This window comes from Astyanax mexicanus, chromosome 4, assembly GCF_023375975.1.
Source record: "Astyanax mexicanus isolate ESR-SI-001 chromosome 4, AstMex3_surface, whole genome shotgun sequence".
Taxonomy (NCBI): Eukaryota; Metazoa; Chordata; class Actinopteri; order Characiformes; family Acestrorhamphidae; genus Astyanax; species Astyanax mexicanus.
Genome location: NC_064411.1, coordinates 9,585,454 through 9,606,822, shown reverse-complemented (window position 1 = coordinate 9,606,822; position 21,369 = coordinate 9,585,454). Strand labels below are relative to the sequence as shown.

General features: G+C 37.9%; 6 protein-coding genes across 10 annotated transcripts in view; 2 read left to right on the top strand and 4 right to left on the bottom strand.

Annotated features, from left to right (window-relative positions):
* LOC111188756 (zinc finger protein 665-like) overlaps positions 1 to 21,369 on the top strand; it is a 427,711-nt gene that overhangs the window by 220,228 nt on the left and 186,114 nt on the right. The gene's annotated exons all lie outside the window — the stretch shown is intronic.
* LOC111188587 (NACHT, LRR and PYD domains-containing protein 14-like) overlaps positions 1 to 21,369 on the bottom strand; it is a 252,123-nt gene that overhangs the window by 78,486 nt on the left and 152,268 nt on the right. The gene's annotated exons all lie outside the window — the stretch shown is intronic.
* LOC111197522 (zinc finger protein 271-like) overlaps positions 1 to 21,369 on the top strand; it is a 205,030-nt gene that overhangs the window by 87,668 nt on the left and 95,993 nt on the right. The window lies entirely within an intron of this gene.
* LOC111190406 (zinc finger protein 484-like) overlaps positions 1 to 21,369 on the bottom strand; it is a 263,398-nt gene that overhangs the window by 206,138 nt on the left and 35,891 nt on the right. The gene's annotated exons all lie outside the window — the stretch shown is intronic.
* On the bottom strand, positions 3,498 to 13,364 carry LOC125801158 (uncharacterized). 2 transcript variants are annotated; one of them, XM_049477382.1, is made up of 6 exons: positions 13,097 to 13,364; positions 8,250 to 8,469; positions 6,444 to 7,471; positions 6,281 to 6,350; positions 5,660 to 5,825; positions 3,498 to 4,172 (listed from the first exon to the last, which is right to left on the bottom strand). In XM_049477382.1, exons 2-6 carry the CDS (start codon positions 8,455 to 8,457, stop codon positions 4,040 to 4,042), a joined length of 1,605 nt encoding a protein of 534 aa, XP_049333339.1. In that variant the 5' UTR covers positions 8,458 to 8,469; positions 13,097 to 13,364; the 3' UTR covers positions 3,498 to 4,039. The 2 variants fall into 2 exon arrangements, with proteins under 2 accessions (XP_049333339.1, XP_049333340.1); XM_049477383.1 differs by lacking the exon at positions 13,097 to 13,364 and adding an exon at positions 11,753 to 12,444.
* The window catches only part of LOC125801554 (zinc finger protein 850-like), a 40,568-nt gene continuing 35,941 nt past the window's right edge, over positions 16,743 to 21,369 (bottom strand). The window contains exon 3 of the mRNA XM_049478390.1: positions 16,743 to 20,655. Coding sequence (XP_049334347.1) covers positions 19,844 to 20,655 — 812 coding nt within the window. The 3' untranslated portion in view covers positions 16,743 to 19,843. The remainder of the gene's footprint in view (positions 20,656 to 21,369) is intronic.

The following is a 21,369-nucleotide window of genomic DNA, read 5'->3' as shown; positions in this document are numbered from 1 at the left end:
GAACCAGCTACATTAACCAGTAAACCAGCTATCTGAACAAAATGTATCTTGTTTTTACTCATTTTACGCTCACTCTAGCTAATGAATTAACATTTTCCCTGAATTTTCAATTCCACCTTAAATATCATCACATCTTATTAGTTGTCTTGGAAGTGTAGCTACACATTTAGTAAATAAAAGACTGTAGATTTGAAAAGCGATATGACTATTTAAACCCATGAAGTGTTTTTCAGCATTTCACATAGAGATGGGCGATATTACCTAAAACAAAATATTTTTTTCCATACTAAAAATGAAACTACAAACGGTTCAACACTATATTTACCTTTATTTTGATTTCACCTAAATTTCTTATATGGAGTTCAAGTGCATCTGGACGGCAAATAATACCATTATAAATAGTGATTATATATATGCAAAAAAAATTAAAGAAACACTTAAACACAATATAACTCCAAGTAAATTGATTGACAATCAATTTCAATCAACAAAACATACTCAGCAAAGGAGTCGTTCTGCAGGTGGGGACCACAGACCACTTCAGTACCTATGCTTTCTGGCTGAACTCTCACCCTGCTCCACCCCCCCATCCCAATGCTGCCCCCAACACACACTCACTCATCATCCTGGGAAGGAGAGCAACTGAATGTCAATTGTCTGTATGTCCTGTACATATGCAGTATTGACAATAATAACTGCTTGACTTGGCAGTGGGTCAGTAATAGTGTGGGGAGGCATTTCTTTGAGGCATTTCATGTGCTCGCCAGAGGTAGCCTGCGTGCCGTTAGGTACCGAGACGAGATCCTAAGACCCATTGTGAGACCATATGCTGGTGCAGTGGCCCCTCGGTTCCTCCAAACGCAGGACAATGCTAGACCTCATGTGGCTGGATTGTATCAGCAGTTCCTGCATGATGAAAGATTTGATGCTATGCCCTTGGGATGCACGATATATTGTTTAAGCATAGACATTGCGATGTGCGCATGTGCGATAGTCACATCGCGGACCCTGTGATGTCACGTGGCTATAAAAACAAACACGCCGCTGCAGTGTTTTGATTCTTGACACAAGAAGTAGATACACAGCATTCTGAGTGAACTGCGCTGACAATAATGCGTCGCCAGCTGCAGCGAGAGGCTTCGGAATGGTTGTATGTAAAAACAACTCTTTTCGGAGGTAAACTGAATGTTTCCTACAGTCAATAGTGGACACAATTTGTGGTAACCTAGTGATGCACAAATGGTGAATTTAAAATGTTTGCTGTGTCTTGGTACTTGCCAAGGTCTGCTTGCTAGATCAAGGCTATGATTCAGTGTTGTAAGTTTGTTTGGAGAGCTTGTGTGGGCTGTAAATTTGACAAGTTTTTAATATTTTTTTTATTACAATACTTACAGGCAACTAGTAATTGGTGGTTGTGCAATATAGGTTCATGTAGTGCAGCCAAGGCTTCTGTTTATAAAGTCAATTTCTTTCCCTTACACTACTTTTATTTTTATACCTTTAAGTCGTTTTAAAAGCAATACTTTTGTACTTTTACCTAAGTAAAGATTTGAGTTGATACTTCAACTTCTGCAAAAGTATGTGTAATCCCCAGTATCTATACTTTTACTTGAGTAATGAGTGTGAATACTTTTGACACCCTTGGTTGAGGCATTCTTAGGTTATTAAGCTGTGATTTTAATATCACGCTCCTCTATAAGGCTGGGTATCAAAATGGATAAACGCGCATAAACACAAAGAGCATTAGCTACTGATTTAAAAAAATGTGGTAACTTTAGCTACCTAGCAAACATTACCTACCTGTTATAAAGCACTTGCAACTTTAGCTAGCAAGCTAACATTAGCTACTGGTTATAAAGCGTTTGCAACTTTAGCTACCTATCTACAATTAGATACCTGTTATAAAGCGCCTGCAACTTTAGCTAGTAACCAAGCATTAGATGCAACTTTAGCTAGCTAGCTAAAATTAGCTGCCTGTTATAAAACACTTGCAACTTTAGCTTTCAAGCTAACATTAGATACTGATTTAAAAAACGCTGGTAACTTTAGCTATCGAGCTAAAATTAACTATTTGTTATAAAGCGCTTGCAACTTTAGATTGTCAGCTAAGTAACTGGTTTTGAATAAAAATTAAACGTTATTTAACTCTAGGATATTTTGGTAGCATCACAAAGCTGAAATCAGGCTCTTGTTTGAATTGTTTGCAATTACACTTGCAATAAGTGTACATCAATTAACTGCATTCTTCAATACATGTGATAACTGGAAAACAACATGTACTTTTTTTTCTTTTTACCTGAGTGGCAGCTGCAGTTAAGACAGAGCTGAATAAATAAATCAAAATAATTATAATTAATAAAAAAATAATAGGTAGCTGATATACTGCTAAATGAATAAACAAAAATCTCTCAAATAATAATAATAGGATTAGCTGATATTCAGTTGCCAACTTAGCGACTTTGTCGCCATATAAAGCGACTTTTCAGACCCAATTAGTTCCCCGAGCGCTGTGGGGATGCCCCGCTCGGCTCTCCCCCACGCGCTGTGGGGACGCCACGGTTTGGCTCTCCCTCACGCCACGCTCGGCTCTTCCCCACGCGCTGTGGAGACACCACCGCTACGACAATATCAGCACACTGTATTTTCTACCTGCAACACTATAGCTTTAATAATCAGCAGGTTTGTATATAATTGTATAATCACAGCAGCCTTGTAACAGCCCTAGAAAGGAAAATGCTCATTTCCCTCCTGGCTTCTTGTCTTAGTGCGCTTAAAAAAACTTAGCTCGCATTACAGAAATTGTTCGCTCGAATTACAGAAATTGTGAGGACGAACTGCAAATCTTCCACTCGAATTAAAGAAAACGTGAGCACGAACTGCTATATCGTTCAATTGATTTAATTTTTTTTTTATCCAGGGCCCCTCCCAAGCTCCGTATTAACCTGACTTTTCAGCAGGATGGTTAATTCAGTTTAATTTATGTGCTAATCAATACAGTTAAATTTCTACTACTTCACTCCAGGGCTGAAACCCCACACTGTAAAAAATTTACTGTAGAATTTACAGTAATTAACTGGCAAAAAAGTTGCCAGTAATATACTGTAAAAAGTGTTGTTAATTACTGTAAAAGCAATTACAGTATGTTGCTGTAACTCAGATTACAGTTTTTTCCTGTATTTAAATTACAAACATTTCTTGTATTTTTTTACAGTAACTTCTTGTAATCCATACTGTAAAAGATTACTGTAGAATTTACAGTAATTAGCTGGCAAAAAAGTTGCCAGTAAAATTCTGTAAGAACCTTAAAAATACAGTAATTTGCAGTAAATAAGATTTACCCTGAAAAATTAGAAAATGCTAATCATATCCTAGCCATCCAGCCATCCATTTTCATCAATAAATTAAATTCAATTGCATTAGAATTTCTTCACAAATAAAGACAACCACACTGTTACAATGTCAAACATTTATTAATAATGTTGAGATAAGGTTAAAAAAAATCTGTTTAAAATTCATAAAATTCAAAAGAATTACAGGTACAGGGCACTTTTTTCTCTCTGATGCACTACAATTTTACTGTACAAACATGACATAACAATCTGGAGACTTATAGTAGAAAGTTAAACAGTAAACATTTTTTTTTTATCTTTTTTTTTTTAATCAACCTCATATTTATCACCAACACTGAAGAAGTTCATGTACAACAAATGATTTAATTCTGCAAACATTTTAAAAAATCAGTAGAATTGGCCTTTAAAAATACATATTCCTGCATACAAGTGGAGAATGTATTTCATAAACATGTACCAAAATAAGAACTACAAGGGTAGATTTTTCTATTACAGCAATTAGGCATAGAAAGGTGTTTGAAAGGTGTACAGATTCTACCAAACATTGAATGAAATATAATTTAGCAAAACAACTTAACTAATCCAATAACAACGCATTCTGAATACAAAATGAACAACATATGAACAACTGGGATGCTATGTCCACAAAGATCCTTGGTTCTTTCGTTTGAGAACTTTTCATTCCATACTCACACAGACAGCCATTCAAAGTCCATTAAGCATTTGAGAAGCGTACACACATGTGGGTTGACAGTGTTGCTCTTTTTCGCCGAGACCTTCCCACCTTTCTTGCCGATGGTTGGATTAATTCCAATGAAGCATCTAAAATAAAACATAACATAGCCCCATGGTTTATATCAAAGTATATGTTTGGTAGGCTGCATGTTTCACATTTAAAATAAGATGCAATTCTAAATTGAGGTTTTATACCTAGTCTTACTTTAAACCATCACCATCCCAAGTCTACTGCAGTGTATATGTGGTGGACTTGTACTACTTTTATCTCCCAACCAAACTTTAATTCCAAGTTAAATAGTATTTTTAAAGTTTTTTCTTATCAACGAAGGGCTGGTGTGGCTGCAGGGTCAGTGAACATTTATCAGTTCAATTTTTCACCATTTGAGGTTAAATTTGAAAATATAAATGGGTGTAAAACATATAATTTTTTTTCCATTTATCCTAAAATTTAACATTATGAGGAGCAGAAATGAAATGCATTCTGCTCCTCATAATGTAAATTTCCAGATAAATGGAAAAAAAAATAATTTTTACTTGTTTATCTGTTTTGTTTTGTTTTTTTTTAACTTTTTTTTAAGTAGTAGGATTATACCTCCAGCCTGGGGAGAACACAATGCCTGTCTGTGATTGGTCAGTAAGACTCTGCCTTATTGTGAGGAGAGGAGAGTTCCCAACTAGCACAACAATTTTATCAACACTCCTTCACATGTAGTATAACCAGCAGATAAAGTCCCACCTTTCCACTTAAAGAACTGATTAGCTTGCTTGTTATGGATAAAGTCCCGCACCTCAACACAGACCAATAACAAACAGGTATAGAGTTCTCCCCAGGCTGGTGGTACAATTCTACCACATTAAGTACAAGATGCAAAAATGGAAAAATTAATTAATTAAAAAAATATATAAATCAGAAAATAGCATTAAAATATTTTTTTCCCATTTTTACTCAAAATCAGACTGCGAGGAATAGAATGGAAAAACTAGAAAGAAATTCACCAAATAGAAAAATGAATGAAAAGTTTCATACACAAGTTTCTATTGTCTAATTTAGCCTCAAATGGTCAGAAAATTTAAATGAAATGTTACAGACCCTGTAGGTTTTTATTCCAATAAAGCAGAAGCACACGTGATTCTACCTGTTTAAACAATTACAATTAGTTTCAGTATAACTAACAAACTAACAAGTTTTGCAGACAAGACTGTTAAAATGTATGCCCTGGTGCTGGACAGAGAATAGGTTCACATGGGTCCTGTGCAGATGTGTATATGTACATCCAAAGACAATTTTATATACTTCAAGTGAGAGCTTTTCAAATGGCCTCCATGTATTTTTTTTATTTTGTTTGTTTCCCAAAAAAAAAAACTTTAGTGCATTTAGTGCAAAACTTTAGTATCACTTAATAATAATATTATTAATAACCATAAAAATACAGGGATGCCATTTGTGGAGCTCTCACATCAAGTATATGAAATTTATTTTGGATGTACATATACCCATTTGCCCTGGATCCATATGAACCTATTCTCTGTCCAGCACATATGTATAAAAAAACAGGCAAGGACATACTTACCTTTGAATGAATTCAAGCGTGCATGACGCCTGCTCCTGGTACAGCAAATTGAAGTTGTAATAGGATGCAAACAAGGCCGCAATTCCAGCCACAAAGTTTGGATGGGGAGGTACCACCACTTGACCCTCAATGCTAAGCATCCACTGGGCTCCTGTGAGATCATCACCTGAAAAACAGTAAACATAGTTCCATATGAATGTCAAATTTCCACTTACCCAAGTTGCAATCAATCCGCCACTAATCATTTACATTAATACATCTTGAGAACTTTCCTCTCACATGCTAAAATTGTATGCATGTCTTCTTTTGATTCAGACACATTATGATCTCGATCCATAAAATTTCACCATGTAGATGAAATCATGTGACCCCAAGAGACTACGCTTGTATTTTCTGTTGCGTCTATGTACAACACGAAACAACAGAAATGCGCACTCTAATCTAGTGTCTGCATGCCTGTGTGATAAAGCACAGTAAGGACAGTTTAAAAATGGCTGGCCCCAGTAGTAATTCTAAACTACAAGACTCTGCAAGAAAGGGTTTGTGACCACCGCCTTTAATTAATGTATCTACAGTTTCTACTTTGATTTGTGACAGATTTTAAACTACTTAATAACTTACCTAAGACTATCAGTCTAGGGGTGCCTGGAAGAGACGCTGTTCTCTCTACATCTGCTGCCGTGGCCAATCTCTAAAATGTAGAATGAAAAAGAGAAAATAAATCATAATATTTCAATAAAATGCACAAAAGCAACATTAAAAAAAATATGTATTTAAAACTTACATCAACCTGCAGAATGAGAGCATCAGTTTTCTCTCTGAAGTGAGTGATGAGAAGAAGAATCACACATGGGGCAAAAGAAGCTGTGTCGTTGTCATCAAACATCATTAGGATGCGCTGGATCTCACCAGCATCAGTCCCTGCTTGCTTGTGATTGAAAAACTGAATGATCAACTTCCCTTTTTCTTGTATAGCCTGCTCCATTTTGTCCAAGATGCTGATGTCTGTAAGCAATTTGAAGTGGGTGTATAGCTCTTTTGGAGTGAAAAGATATGGCCAGTCATTCTTCAGCTCAGCAATGGATGGGGCCGGGCAGGTGTTGATGGATTTTCGTTGTAAACAGTATGTTGTCTTCATTAATTCATTTGTATATCCCCTTTCACTCCCAGATGGCCCCTCATTGCTGTAGAGGTCTTGCAGTTCTTTTTGCTTTTCTTTAAGACTCTCCTCAGACTCCCCTGGTGGAAAGTCAGGTTGCCATCTTACACAGCCGTATTGGTCAGCTGGTCCTCGGGTCATGTCTCGTTCTAATGAATTTGAGACTCTTTTCTGGTTCCTAAGTCGTGAGAAATGACAGCCACGATTTAAATGTTCTATTCTTGTTTTCAGCTGAGTCAAAACAGATCCATAGCCACTTCCAATTCTAGTGCCATCTCTCAGGACATCCGCAAAACTTCCAGGATGCTCTTTCACAATCATCTTAGCGACTGTGAGGCACTGAGATTTTGAAGGGTTCAACTCAGCAAGACGCATTTCATTAACAATGATTCTTATCATTTCCCTGCGGTCTTTAGCAGAGGGACGTCTCTCCTCTGCAACTGCAGTTTTGATACCAGAAGGCATTCTGTCCCAGGGAACTTTGAAGTTTTCTGGCCAGTCACTTAAATCCACAACTGCACTTGAACATTTGGTTCTTGTCAGACTTTGAACATTTGAGCTAGAAGAGCTCAAGAATGAAGAATCCACTGTAGAGTTATGAAGAGGCATACCTGTAGTTTCTACAGGAGTAAGTGTCACAAAACCTGTCTGGTCTGAGAGAAGTAACAAAAAAATGAATAATACAACAGCATCTACAAATTTCACATACTTTTTAGATGATGGCACTGGCTGACACTTAGACATGGAGATGAAAGTCTCCAAGTACATAAAATCAGCACGTGCCTTGAAGCGTTTTCCTCCCGGCAGTGCAGTATGGTACAGCATGGTTACACGACCCATGATTAGGCATTTTGTTGTCATTTTCACTGGAACTTGTACCAGACTACCTGGGCAAAATTTGTTTACAAATATTGCCACCTTAGCAAGCATGAAAAGCCGAAACAAACAGGTAGAGCTAATAATAATAATGCAAACCAATACCAAAGCAAAGAAAAAATGGTCTTCAGTGTTTCTTTACATGAAACTAAATGTAGACAAATGTTTTACCACAGGTGTTTTCTGTCAAAGCTAGATTTAAGTGGCTAAAGAGAACTCTACCTAATTATATGGCTGGGTTACACAATGGGAAACAGACTCGAGTACTTGCCCATGGTATAAATAATTCTGGGTTTGTTAGCATACCATGCTGTATGGTACTGTGCCATGGGAAAACATCATTAGTGACAAACAAGAAGATGGCCTTAATCACATCTTCTATTGCTGAGTGTGAAGCTAGTCAATCATAGATATGTGAGATTACACACACAGAATTACACAAAAATGTGCCAACAAGTTCAGGGAAACTTTGGTAGTTTAGTAGAACTAGTAGTTTAGTAGAGAATTAGCAATGACTAATTTGATTAAAAAAATGTTATTTACACTTTGACATACCTTCAATATGCCAAGCACTGAGGAGTTTGCGACACTGTATAGGTGTAATATCGTTAGGAAGATCCTCCTCTTTGACAAACTGCAGGTCAGATTGTGATTCAACTCCTATGCTTGTCAACTTCTTCAGGAGGGATAGAAGCTTCTCCTTTGGTAAGCCTGGTAACACGGCCAACACTGCATCTCTGATGTCCTCCCCCAGCGCTGCCATGCCGCTACAAATCTTAAAAAGAATGATGAAAAATAATCATTGATGTGCCCCTCCACTTGTACTCAGCTAATGGATAGTAATCAAGGAGGTCGTCTTGCTTGACACATGTGTAGTTTGATTCTTGATCAGTGTCTGTCAGAGAGTGGACACCTAAATCAACCATGTCCACAGCCTGCTGCATCCCCACAACAAAATACACCAGATTTTGATGGATCAAAATCAGCTTAATCCCACCCATGTGTAGGCCTTCTTCATCTTGTCCTAGAACAACATACATTCCTTTTTTGTACTTTGTACCTCTAACTGTGACCTCATTAGTGGCAACAGTGGTTCCCTGTGTAAAATTTAAACCTGCAGTTGCTGCCTTGATTTTTTCATTATAATCCCCCACATAAAATTCTGTTCCTCTTTCAACCTGAATGGTAGGTGGGAAAAGACAGCCAGCGCCCAGGTACGCTTGAAAAAGCTGGTGTCGCTCTGCTAAAGTAGCACACAAATTCTTAAAGTTGTGCAATTTCCTTGCACACTGCTTGAAGAAAGTATGCTTACTTTCAAATCTCAATGTCCAAAGACGAATGAGAGGTCCAAATTTTAGTATGAGCTCAGGATAGTGGGAGAGATAATGATGCTTCGGCTTAAGGGTGTGTGCAGGAAATAGCTCAACTCTAGACTGAATGTATTCTTCAATGAGGACATTCAAATAAGCAACCTGATCAACAGTTATCTTCGGTGCACACACATAACCAACCACCTCTCTCAGGAGTAAAATCAACTGCCATACTCTACTTTCCAAAGGATTCTTTATCCTGTCTCCAATCAATAAAGGCACCAATCTCAACAGACACCAATTCTGGACTGCATGACCACTCAACTTTTCACTACCTGGGCTGATTTCTGGAGGCTTGTCATTTGCTTCATTACCAAGATATTTAAACTGACTTATGCTTTGGTTCAACTCTGCATAAGTAAAATGCTTCTCTTGATTTACCAGGTAGTTAATGCACAGAGCCAAGTCATAAGAGACTATGCCTTCAAAAAGGTCATGTCCAAGACAGGGTGGAAGACCAGGCTGGCAGACATGAAAGTAATGCAATTGATTGAAAACAGAATCAAACTTTATGCCACCTACTGAATCTGTGCTACATGCTGCAAGTTCTTCTACATGCTGCTGATGTGAAAGCTTTGTCCTTGCTGAACAAGTTTTCAGTGGACTAGACTCAAATGTCTGCCTGTCTATGTCACAAAATCTACAAAAAAAAGTGCTCCTGCTGAAATTTTCTAAAAAGCCACCAATGCTATGAGACCCAAGGTTATCTCCAGCTATTGCACATACAGCACCTCTAACAACTGAGCCATTTCTCAAAACAATGCCACTATCCTCTAAGTCCTGTAAGTCTTTTATCAGCAAACTGAAAACCTTTTCCTGTCCAAAATATTTAATGTCTTGTTCCCTGCAGAGCAGAACAAGCTGCATATGATCAATATTTGACCTGTTGTGTGGCAAAATGTTGCCAAGCGTCAGATACACTGCCAGTACCTTGTGTTTTTTTCGGCCTGACCCTAACGGATTGACAACTTCAAATGCATCTTGATAAAGAATCAAAGCTAACGATGGTGTGTCACTTTTAAACAAAGCATTGTCAGTAGCGTTCTGTCCATCCCATATGTCCTCCAACACATTATTATTGGTGGAAAGGCGAGAATGTGATTCGGCATACTGCTTCTTGAAGGAGTCAGATTCAAAAAGGGCACCAAGGGTTTCTTTTACTGGGACATACTGTGCAAAGCATTCTTTCCCTGAATCATTAGCACCTAGATACAAGGGCTGTGGTTCTACATAATTGAAGGCAGTTTTAAAAACTGTCTTGCGGCGCTGATCTGTGCGTAAAATACAATTGCCTTGTCTAAACACATCTTCCTTTTTGAGTTCTTCAATCACATTTGTAATGGTGGTGTTAGACACCCCAAGTACAGACAATTTCTGTTTTAGTTTTGAAAAGACATCTGACTGAGCAAGGTCATAAATGTCCTGGAACTCTTCAATGATAGTCTGAATGACTGATGCAGGTAAAAGTAGCTTTGCCTGAAGTTTCAAATAAAACAAGACAGATTCTTCAAAAAGAGCTCAGTGTCTAAGGCTTCCTCTGGCCCAAGCTCCTCGACAATCTCAGTTTCAGTACATGAAGACTGACCCATGTTTTGGTGAGGATTGTCAAAGAATGTTTCATGTACATGCTCAGATGAACTGTTTCTATGTGTTCTTGAGATATGAGATGAAAATGTGGATTTGACACCAAATTCCTTCTCACAGCCTCTAAAAGGACATTTTATTTTTCTGCCTTCTTGTATATGACTTTTCAAATGATTAACAAACTCTTTCAAATTTGTAAATGTACTTTGACAAAACTCAATCTGGCAAATCAATGTTCTATGAATATTTTCATATGCAGAACTCCTAAGAGACCTTTGATAACTCTTATGATCTCGGTATAAATGCGACTTGAATGCTGCAAATTTTCGGAATACTCGGGAACACTCGGATACACCACAAGCGAAAGGGCAGTTTGGTGAATTACTGTGTAGTTTCATATGCTGAGTAAAACCTACAACTGCATTACTCTCATAATTACAAACTTTACAGTGATACATGTCTTGCTTAGTTACCTATTTGGTCATCCTAAAACAGATTTAATGGAATGCAACCCGTGCTTGTTAGCTTATAACAGCATTTCAAACTGTTATAGAAAGAAAATGGAAAGAGGCCAAGGTGTTGAACAAATATCCAGTAGTTAGCCTCATACATGTAGCATGTAGAACTAGAAGTTCTCAAAACCTAGCACTTCTCCACTAAACAGAACAGTAGAAGTAGCGACTACCAGGAAGAAAATGGCCACAGACATGGGAAGACAATACAAAATAAATTAAAAACACAGAGCAGAGGAAATATATGCTTTAGTTGGTTAAGGTGGTGTTGCGATTAATGCAGCAAGCTTATCAACGACCAACAAAGTCTGGTGAGAACGAAGGAGCAAACTTTAACTATGACCACCCACACATTCAAACTTAAAATTGAATGAATTTTTTTAACGACAACACAAGCTAGTTTGACTACAAATATTACCACACGACGTTTAAAAAAAAAACAAAAAAAACACACAGTCGTGCACCTCCTGTAACTGAATGCCAAAGTGAGAATTAAGCCATTTTGGATTTAACCAAAGTAGAACCTACTTCACTAGCTAAGTAGCACTAGCTGGCTGACAGGGAATTAACTAAGCTTACGTTAAACACTTACCCTCGCTTTAAAAATTAACTTGAAACAATAAATTGCTGTTGAAAAGTGTAATGCTGTCTCAAGACAATAACGCCTTTTCACTATTTCGGCACACAGAGACTGTGGAGATTTTTGTGCTGGTAGAGATGTAACTCCAGGAGAAGAGTAGCCTGTCGAGCGAGATCCGTCCTCTGGAGCAAAATCGCTTGACACACCCTTAAAAAATGCTGGGTTATTTAAACTACCTAGCTGCTGTTACTGGGGCTGGCTCAAAAATATGGGTTATTTTCTCTCTTTTTTTTTTAAACAACACAGCGCTGCTGGCTTTGCAGTGCAGACCTGAAAGGGAACACGCCCCAAAGAACTTTCTGTTCTTTTAAGTAAATGGAACTTGTCTAAGCCGCTTAAAATATACTTAAATAAATAATCACAGTATAACTAAAAACACCAATTTACCAATCTACTTATTTTTTCACCCCCATTTAACTCAAACTATTTACGTTACATCTACTCAATTTTAATATACCCAACTAAATTAAATTAAAATAAAGATCTATAAATTGAAGTTGTTCTAACAATAGTTTTTAGTTTTACCAACATAGAAACTTTTTTTTGCCTTTGTATTTCTTAAAATATAAGCCCACTTACTTTCCACTCAAATTAATTAATTAATTCTCAGACTTTAAACATCTTCATTTATTAAGATAAAAAAAGTCACAGTTCTCACTTATTTTTGTGTGGCATGAACAGAGTAGCAAAATAGCTTGCTTGGTTATACGCTTATTTCTTTTATTATTCAGTTTACCATATTTTAAGTGCCTCTCCAGGCTAGATAGCTAGCTAGGTTAGCTATATCATCCCCAGTCCCACACACCGAGTTCCCACGCTAGCATTTAGCTCGCTACAAAATGCCTCTCCGGGCTAGATAGCTAGCTAGATTAGCTATATCATCCCCAGTCCCACACACCGAGTCCCCACGCTAGCATTTAGCTCGCTACAAAATGCCTCTCCGGGCTAGATAGCTAGCTAGGTTAGCTATATCATCCCCAGTCCCACACACCGAGTTCCCACGCTAGCATTTAGCTCGCTACAAAATGCCTCTCCAGGCTAGAGGTTAGCTATATCTTCCCCAGTCCCACACACCGAGTCCCCACGCTAGCATTTAGCTCGCTACAAAATGCCTCACCAGGCTAGATAGCTAGCCAGGTTAGCTTTATCATCCCCAGTCCCACACACCGAGTCCCCACGCTAGCATTTAGCTAATTAGCGCACTACAAAATGCCTCTCCAGTCTAGAGGTTAGCTATATCATCCCCAGTCCCACACACCGAGCCCCCACTTTTAAGTAATATAAACTTGAACTTACCAGCTGTGAAAAACAGGCGTTTCCAGGCTGTCTTGTCCTCTCTTCTCCTGTCTTCCCGCGCAATCCATGCAAGACTTTTACAGTGCATTACTGTGAAACTGCTTTGAACACGACCCTGCTTGCAGTTGTGCTCATCCATTACTGTTAATTCCTGTAATTGTTTTGCACAACCACGATGCACTCTAAAATACAGTTACATATTGTAAAAAAAAAAAACAGTATATTACTGTAAAAAAATACTGTAAAAACTACAGTAATTTTTTACAGTGGAGCTTGGGAGGGGCCCTGGATAAAAAAATTAATTAAATCAATTGAACGATATAGCAGTTCGTGCTCACGTTTTCTTTAATTCGAGTGGAAGATTTGCAGTTCGTCCTCACAATTTCTGTAATTCGAGCGAACAATTTCTGTAATGCGAGCTAAGTTTTTTTAAGCGCACTAAGACGGGAAGCCAGGAGAGAAATGAGCATTTACCTTTCTAGGGCTGTTACAAGGCTGCTGTGATTATACAATTATATACAAACCTGCTGATTATTAAAGCTGTAGTGTTGCAGGTAGAAAATACAGTGTGCAGCGGTGGTGTCTCCACAGCGCGTGGGGAAGAGCCGAGCGTGGCTTCCCCACAGTGCGCGGGGAAGAGCCGAGCGTGGCGTGGGGGAGAGCCAAACCGTGGCGTCCCCACAGCGCGTGGGGGAGAGCCGAGCGGGGCATCCCCACAGCGCTCGGGGAACTAATTTATATGTTTAATCTAAATTAAACTTGTATGGGAATTATATATTAATTAAATAATCTACTACATCATATACATCATTACAAATCAAAACTATAATCCAGATTTATGAGCTCAGAAACATACATTAACAGTATAATCACAGACACGGTTTCTTGTGCATATTTTAGTGATACTGGCGGGACAAAGCTCTTTAAGCTTCCAATTTGGTCACCTTTCACCTGTACATAATGATGGAAACACAAAATCTCATTTTATGTATAACATATGATGTTTCTATATCTGATAAAATAGCCTAAAGATCTGCATATTGTGAAATCACAGTGTTCTGCTCAGAAACATCACAAACCTCAAAAAGACATATAAAACAAATAATTATAAACTTGTTCAAGCTATATTTTATGAATTATGTGTTTTATTTTCTTTGCTACAAAAATTAATATATAGATGAAATATAAGTATCATCAAAGTAATAATGCTAACCAGATTTAAGAAGGGGTGCGTTTTGAGGCTGGCTGAATGATAAGAAATGAATAAACACAGTTTTAATAGCACACAGTCATACTGCATCAGAAAAATGTTTGTTTCTTTTAGTAATAGCTGGAATTGACTATATGTGTATATTGTTGGTCAATAAGCTCCGCGAAGGACTTGCCGCGCTCTACCCACACGGCAGAGCGCCACTCTCGGCTCTTCCTCACGCGCTGTGGAGACGCCACCGCTACGACAAAATCTGCACACTGTATTTTCTACCTGTAACACTAGAGCTTTAATAATCAGCAGGTTTGCATATAACTGTATAATCACAGCAGCCCTGTAACAGCCCTAGAGAGGAAAATGCTCCTTTCCCTACAAGCCTCTTGTCTTAGTGCGCATAAAAAACGATCGCTCGAATTACAGAAATCGTAAGCACCAATAAAAGAAATCGTGAGCACGAACTGCTATCGTTCACTCGATTTAAATTTTTTTTTTATCCACGGCCACTCCCGGGCTCTATAGTTCACAAACATTTTAACGAAAAGCAATTTGGACAGGGGACAAAAGAATGTGGTTAAATAACTTAACAAATTGTAAATAAACTTTATTATGATTCAAAACAGTGGTGTATTTTTTTGTGTATTTTAAACAAAAATTTAACTGATTTATACTATACATTTATATACTGTTATTTACAATCAAGCAGATGAAGTAACCTAAATAATAAGAAAATAAAAATTTTGATTAAAAAAAGAACAGCTGAACTCTATCTAATATTTAAACTCTTGTTGTACAGCTTTTGTGAGGTTTGTTTTCTAGATGAAGTCATGTTCACCAAGACACACAGGGAGTCCTTGAGGAGAAGAAATCTGGGCAGCAAGCCTTCCCCGGGTGCTGTTCCCTGACCGGTCCCTATCATGATGTTCGGCACAGCTTGTATCACCCTCGCTGTCATCTGGGATTAAGCCAGGCGGACACTGTGCGATTTTAGCCCGATTTTAAGCCCGATCTGGTCGGATGCGACTGAATTTCATGATCGGGCCGAATTTTAGCTTGATCGTGCGTCGTTTGTCGTGCAGTGTGAGAGGGGAAGCGATGTCCGATTAATTGCCCATAGGAGCTGCGAATGAGCAGTCGGACGCGACCAGGGATTTCTGACATGCCAGAAATTTTGGTCGCTTGTCTCACAGTGTGAGCTGTTTTGCGGGCCGATTTCTTAACGTCACGACCTGTTTTCCCAAAAATCTGCACAGTAACTATAAATAATTATTAGTCATATTTATTTCTGTCAGTTATAAGGATTTATATTTATGTTCGGTACACAGACTTATAGCTTAATATAGCAGACACAGGCATTCTGCTGTTTAAGAATTTCAACAGATGCTTATTCTCAGTCAATAGCTGGAGTTTTTGAAAAGAAAAATTAAAAGAGAAAATATCTTTGACAAACATAAATTTATTTTATTTCACTTTGCTATTATATCTGAAAAATAAAGCACATTGTCAGCCTCTGGTGCTGCCCGTCAATTATATAAAACTTAAAACATGCACAGAAATATAAAGCTATATTTTATAATTCGTTTCTTTTCGCCAGGGCAAATTTATTAAAATTATAAATATGTTAATTTATTAATTAAAATCTCGTCCAGTGCTCCAGAATATTAGCCACGCAAAGCCAGCTTAGCGCAGCGCGTGGCATTGCGCGCGGCATTGCCCGCATAATAACCTCTGTCTTCTAAAATAAACGTTTTAATAAATAAGGTCGGAGAAGTGTAGTATAATTAGTGCTATTAAACTTACTAAAGCTAATAAATGTACTGATAATTAATCAAGATAAATCAGACAAAATGCGCTGCGCCTCTCTCTCGCTCTCTTTCGCAGCGCGGAGCTGAATTCAGCGCGAGGCTACAGGAACTCAGTTCAGTTGAATAAAAATAAGTAAGGGCCTGTAAGTACAAGCAAAGGACCTGTAAGTAAATATAGTCAAATATAAAGAATAGTTTGAGGTTTTGGTGAGCTGTTTTCATGATTTGAAACTGAAACTAACTGAAACTTTGATTATTCTGCAGAAAGCCTGGGTTATTTTAAACGAATTTTTAATGAGTTTATATTTTATATTTATTCATTTAAATTATTTTTCTTCTTTTATTAATCAAATCATTAAATATATATCTTCATAAGATATAATTTTTTTCCCTTTTATGTCAATTTTTATGATCTTTTTTTAAGGTCCTATTTATCCTTTTTTACGTATATATTTTATTCGTCTATAATAAATGTCAGTTTTTATTCCTATTTTTTATATATATTATTAATCCCTTTTAAACTGTTAATGCTCAGCGGCACTGTAAATGAGGGTCCCTATCCAGTGTGAATAACCGATTGCTTGTTTAATATTCAGTGTTGCAAAACCAGTTTTTACATAAACAATAAACAGAATAAAAAATAAAATTATTTTATTTTATTTAAGCTGCTGGTGTTTCTTTCGCAGCCTGACGGGCAGTCATTTTTCTATGCGCTCTCCTTCTGTAAAACGGACAACCCGTAGAGTCCACGTCGCCTCAGCCACCTGCGAGTCCATGTACGTCTCTTCCGTGGACTTTCAGCGCACAACAGGGCACAAATAAGCAAAGCTAAGCGCTTTCTTTTGCAAGGCGTTGTGTTGAAGCGAGAGTTTGTACGCAAAGAAAGCTCCGCCTACGGGCTGCGTTTAGACGTGCAGTGTAAGCTCCCCCGTCGCAGCAGGTCAGTCGGACCGTACAGTGTGTGCAGATGAATCGCAGGCGTTGTTCATACACGACAAACGATTCAAACGTGCTGTTTGAGCTCTCCAGAACGCATCCGATTAAAAAAATCGCACAGTGTCTGCCTGGCTTTAGGCTGTTGTCCTCCTCCTCCTCCAGGATATCACCTACTTCCACATAGATATTGTGGAAAATTCAGCAGGCACCAACGACATTTGGGGTGAACGGGGGCCGGACCTCTAGGGCCCTCAAGATGATGGAGCGCCAGCGTGGTTTCAGGATTACAAAGGGCCACTCAATTATATTTCTTCCTCTTTTTTGTCATTTTGTTTTTGTTTGTGTGTCTGTTTATTTTCTTACTGGAAACAGGTTTACGGTATATGGTGTCATGGTGGCAACAGGATGCTGCAGACAGGGGTATCCTCCATCTCCTAAAAGAAAGTACCAGGGGGTGGGTACAGAGCCTGATGATACATGGGTGATCTACGCAGGACAAGCGCATCATGCACAGATCCTGGTTTGCCAATGTAATCAAATGCACCTTTGGCATCACAGATGGCTTGCAGTGTCACAGAGGGCAAAAGTTTTCTATTTATTTAGCATATTTTCTGTGGTTCTGCAGGAGGAGGGATTCTGATGTGGCATCCATTGATGACACCTGCAGCACAGCAGAATGCCTCATGGCCTGCAAGGCGAACAAAGCAAGACCCTACATGAGGGGTCGGCAATAGGCGGCCTGCGGGCTAGATGTGGCAGTGGCAATTAATGCAGGTTCCATTTTACTACTATTTATGTTTGTGTTCTCAATTATTCAGTGTCCTTAACTATGCTTTCCACACCCCTGACAGGGTGACATCATCAAGAACGCAACTGTTCCAATTGCAGAATAAAAGTCTTGCATCCTCCGGAGTACTCACTATCAAGTCGAACTTGCCAAGTCTGTACTTGCCAAGTACTGAAGTCCAGATTTGTGTACTTGTGCATTGAGAAACGGCCACTGTTTGGACATTTAGCTACCAATAATAATGGTCAGTAAAATAGCAAATGCTACGTTATCACTACACAGTAATGGTCAGTAAAACAGGAAATACTGTTGTTTGGACATTTAGCTAGTCTAGATACCAATAATAATGGTCAGTAAAACAGGAAATGCTTTGACTGTACATTAAGCTTGGCTAGCTACCAATAACAATGGTCAGTAAAACAGAAAATGTTACATTTGTACATTTAGTTAGCTCGCTACCAGTAATAATAGTCAGTAAAAAAGCAAATGCTTTGTTTGTACATTTAGCTTGATTGATGTCAATAATAATAGTCATTAAAACAGCAAATGCTATTTTGGACATTTAGCTAGGCTAGCTACCGATAAAACATGGTCAATAAGTCAAATGTAGATTTTGGCAATTAAGTGTAATTGGTAAATGGCTATGCTCTTCAAAAAACAAAACAACACAAACCACAAGCATTCACAATTACAAAAAAAAACATAGGAATACAATGTATTTGTAAACATATGAATACAAGTTAAACACACATGCTACTTTACCATTGGAAGTAATTGTATATTCAACCCTTTTAAGCCTGAACCATTAAAAAAATCAACTTCTTTCTGAAATTCACTCTGAAAATGACTATTATGTTTAATTTCAAACGAAATCCATTTCACACTGGATTTGTCCTTTGGGCAACTTTAAGTATTTAACAAATAATAACATGAGACAATCTCAGGCCTATATGTTTTATGTCAAACATATGTTGAGAAAACACAATGAGATTGCAGATCTGCATTATAAAAGCCTTTTATTAAAACACCCATATGAGTAAATATAGAGGTGAAGCAATACAAAGATAATTGTTGATAGTGGATAAAACCAATTAAGAAACTAAATGATTTGGATATTCTTAGTAAATTTGGAGGATAAAAAAGCAACATATAATATTCAATAAGGGTTGATTAGAGAACATTTAGAGAGTATAACTCTCTAATCTAATGATTAGAGAGTATAAAACTTGAGTATTAAAACGCAACCAAATATTCATCTTTACCGCTCTATGGTAACAGATTTTAAATCTAACCGACTGAACCATAGACCATTGAGAACACCAGCAGAGGGAATGAGGGAGAACCTTACTGCACTACACAAACCTGGGTCTCACTTTTGGGAGCACTCTCTCTGGAGTTCCTCTGGTGGTGTTTTCCCCTTCTCTTTACATATGGGTGGGCCTAGCGGTTAATAGCATTAAGCTAAGCTATGCTAAGCTTGGGGAACTGAGGACGGCTTCCACAGAGTAAAAACAGAGATACTAGAAATTAATGGAAATAATAAAGTCTGTATATACTAGAAAATAGATTAAATGCATTTAATACCTTCTAAGTATGAGCACTGAAGGTTTGATCGTAAATGTTTAATAGCAAATTAAGAATTGTACTCTACTCCTAACAACTATGACATCTAAATTTTAAAGATAAATTATGCTAAATTAACACCTGGTGCAAGCACTGGCAGTGCCCTCACTCGAACGACCTTCCTTTCTTCAGAACTGAACTCCTACGGTAACTACCCTAAAAACTGAGCTCTGTCTCACGAAGAATGTCCTGGAATATCAAACATACAAGAAAACATAATATTAAATTCAACAAACATCATCCCTGGATAAGATTCATTTTGCTGAACTTGTAAAATCCATTGTTAAATTCAGTTCATGTTTGTTTCTGGTGGAACGTGTCCCAAGTGACAAAGTGAAACATTTGTGTAGGATAAGGTGTTCTGTCCAAAAGATTTACGATTTGCACTTTTAATTGCCGTGGGACAAATTTGGGATCATTTTCTCTCTTGTGTGAATACGCTGGTGTATTTTGAGATTACTCTGTTGATTAAAACTCCTCCCACAGTCTGAGCAGTGATACGGTTTTTCTCCCGTGTGAATGCGCTGGTGTATTTTGAGAGTACTCTGTTTAGTAAAACTCTTTCCACAGTCTGAGCAGTTATACGGTTTCTCTCCCTTGTGAATGCGCTGGTGCATTTTGAAAGTACTCTGGTGATTAAAACTCTTCCCACAGTCTGAGCAGTAATACGGTTTCTCTCCTGTGTGAATGCGCTGGTGTATTTTGAGATTACCCTCTTGAATAAAACTCTTCCCACAATCTGAGCAGTAATACGGTTTCTCTCCTGTGTGAACGCGCAGGTGCAGTTTGAGATTACTCTGGGTAGTAAAACTCCTCCCACAGTCTGAGCAGTAATACGGTTTCTCTCCTGTGTGAATGCGCTGGTGTATTTTAAAATTACTCTGGGTAGTAAAACTCTTCCCACATTCGGAGCAGTGATACGGTTTCTCTCCTGTGTGAATGCGCTGGTGCAGTTTGAGATTATTCTGTTTAGTAAAACTATTCCCACAGTCTGAGCAGTAAAATGGTTTCTCTCCTGTGTGAATGCGCTGGTGTATTTTGAGAGTACCCTCTTGATTAAAACTCTTCCCACAGTCGGAGCAGTAATACGGTTTCTCTCCTGTGTGAACGCGCTGGTGTATTTTGAGATGATTCTGTCTAGTAAAATTCTTCCCACAGTCTGAGCAGTGATACGGTTTCTCTCCTGTGTGAATGCGCTGGTGTTTTTTGAGATTACTCTGGTTGGTAAATCTCTTGACAGAGTCCTGATGTTTCTCCATGTCGGGACTTGGCTTCATTTGTCTGTTAAATGTATCAAACAATTTCTGCGTGTTCTGGAGATTCTTCAGGACGGCTTCTGCTTCACCTCTTTTAGCAGTTTAACTTTGCTCTTAGTTAAATATGAATTTCAGGAGAATATTTTTCAGTTCTGGAAAACACAAAGAAAAATATTAAAATAAAAGCAGGTCCATAAACTGAAGAGAACTGCCTGAATCAGTTTTATTATATGGATTAAACTACTGGGACATCTTCATATTACCATAAAAGATTTTGTACTTTTGTCCCATTCTAAGTCATTCTAAGTGAGTGATGTTATCCTTTCATCTGAAGCTTTAAGGCGTGTGCCGCAAAAAAACACACATGTCGAATCACTGTGCCTATGCTTAAATCTTTTTCCTTTATACCAATTTTATAAAAGATTCCTTTACGTCTCCTGATAGCAGTTCATTATTTTCCACCACATTAGCTTCATACTAAAACTGATACGCACTCTTGAGTTCAAGACGTGATTTTTTTGGTATATGTAGAACAAAATCCTTTAAATATAAAAAACAAAAATTAAAATTTATGAATACATTTATTTACATATAAATGTAATTGTGCTTTTTTACCCAGAAAAACTGCAGCTCCCCATCAATGGCTTAACTGATTTGTT

Coding starts and splice junctions, on each gene's coding strand:
- LOC125801158 (XM_049477382.1), bottom strand. CDS start 8,457: ATGGCAGCGCTGGGGGAGGACATCAGAGATGCAGTGTTGGCCGTGTTA. Junction 6,351..6,443: donor CTCTCATTCTGCAGGTTGAT/GTAAGTTTTAAA, acceptor TCTACATTTTAG/AGATTGGCCACGGCAGCAGA. Junction 4,173..5,659: donor ACGCTTGAATTCATTCAAAG/GTAAGTATGTCC, acceptor GTTTTATTTTAG/ATGCTTCATTGGAATTAATC.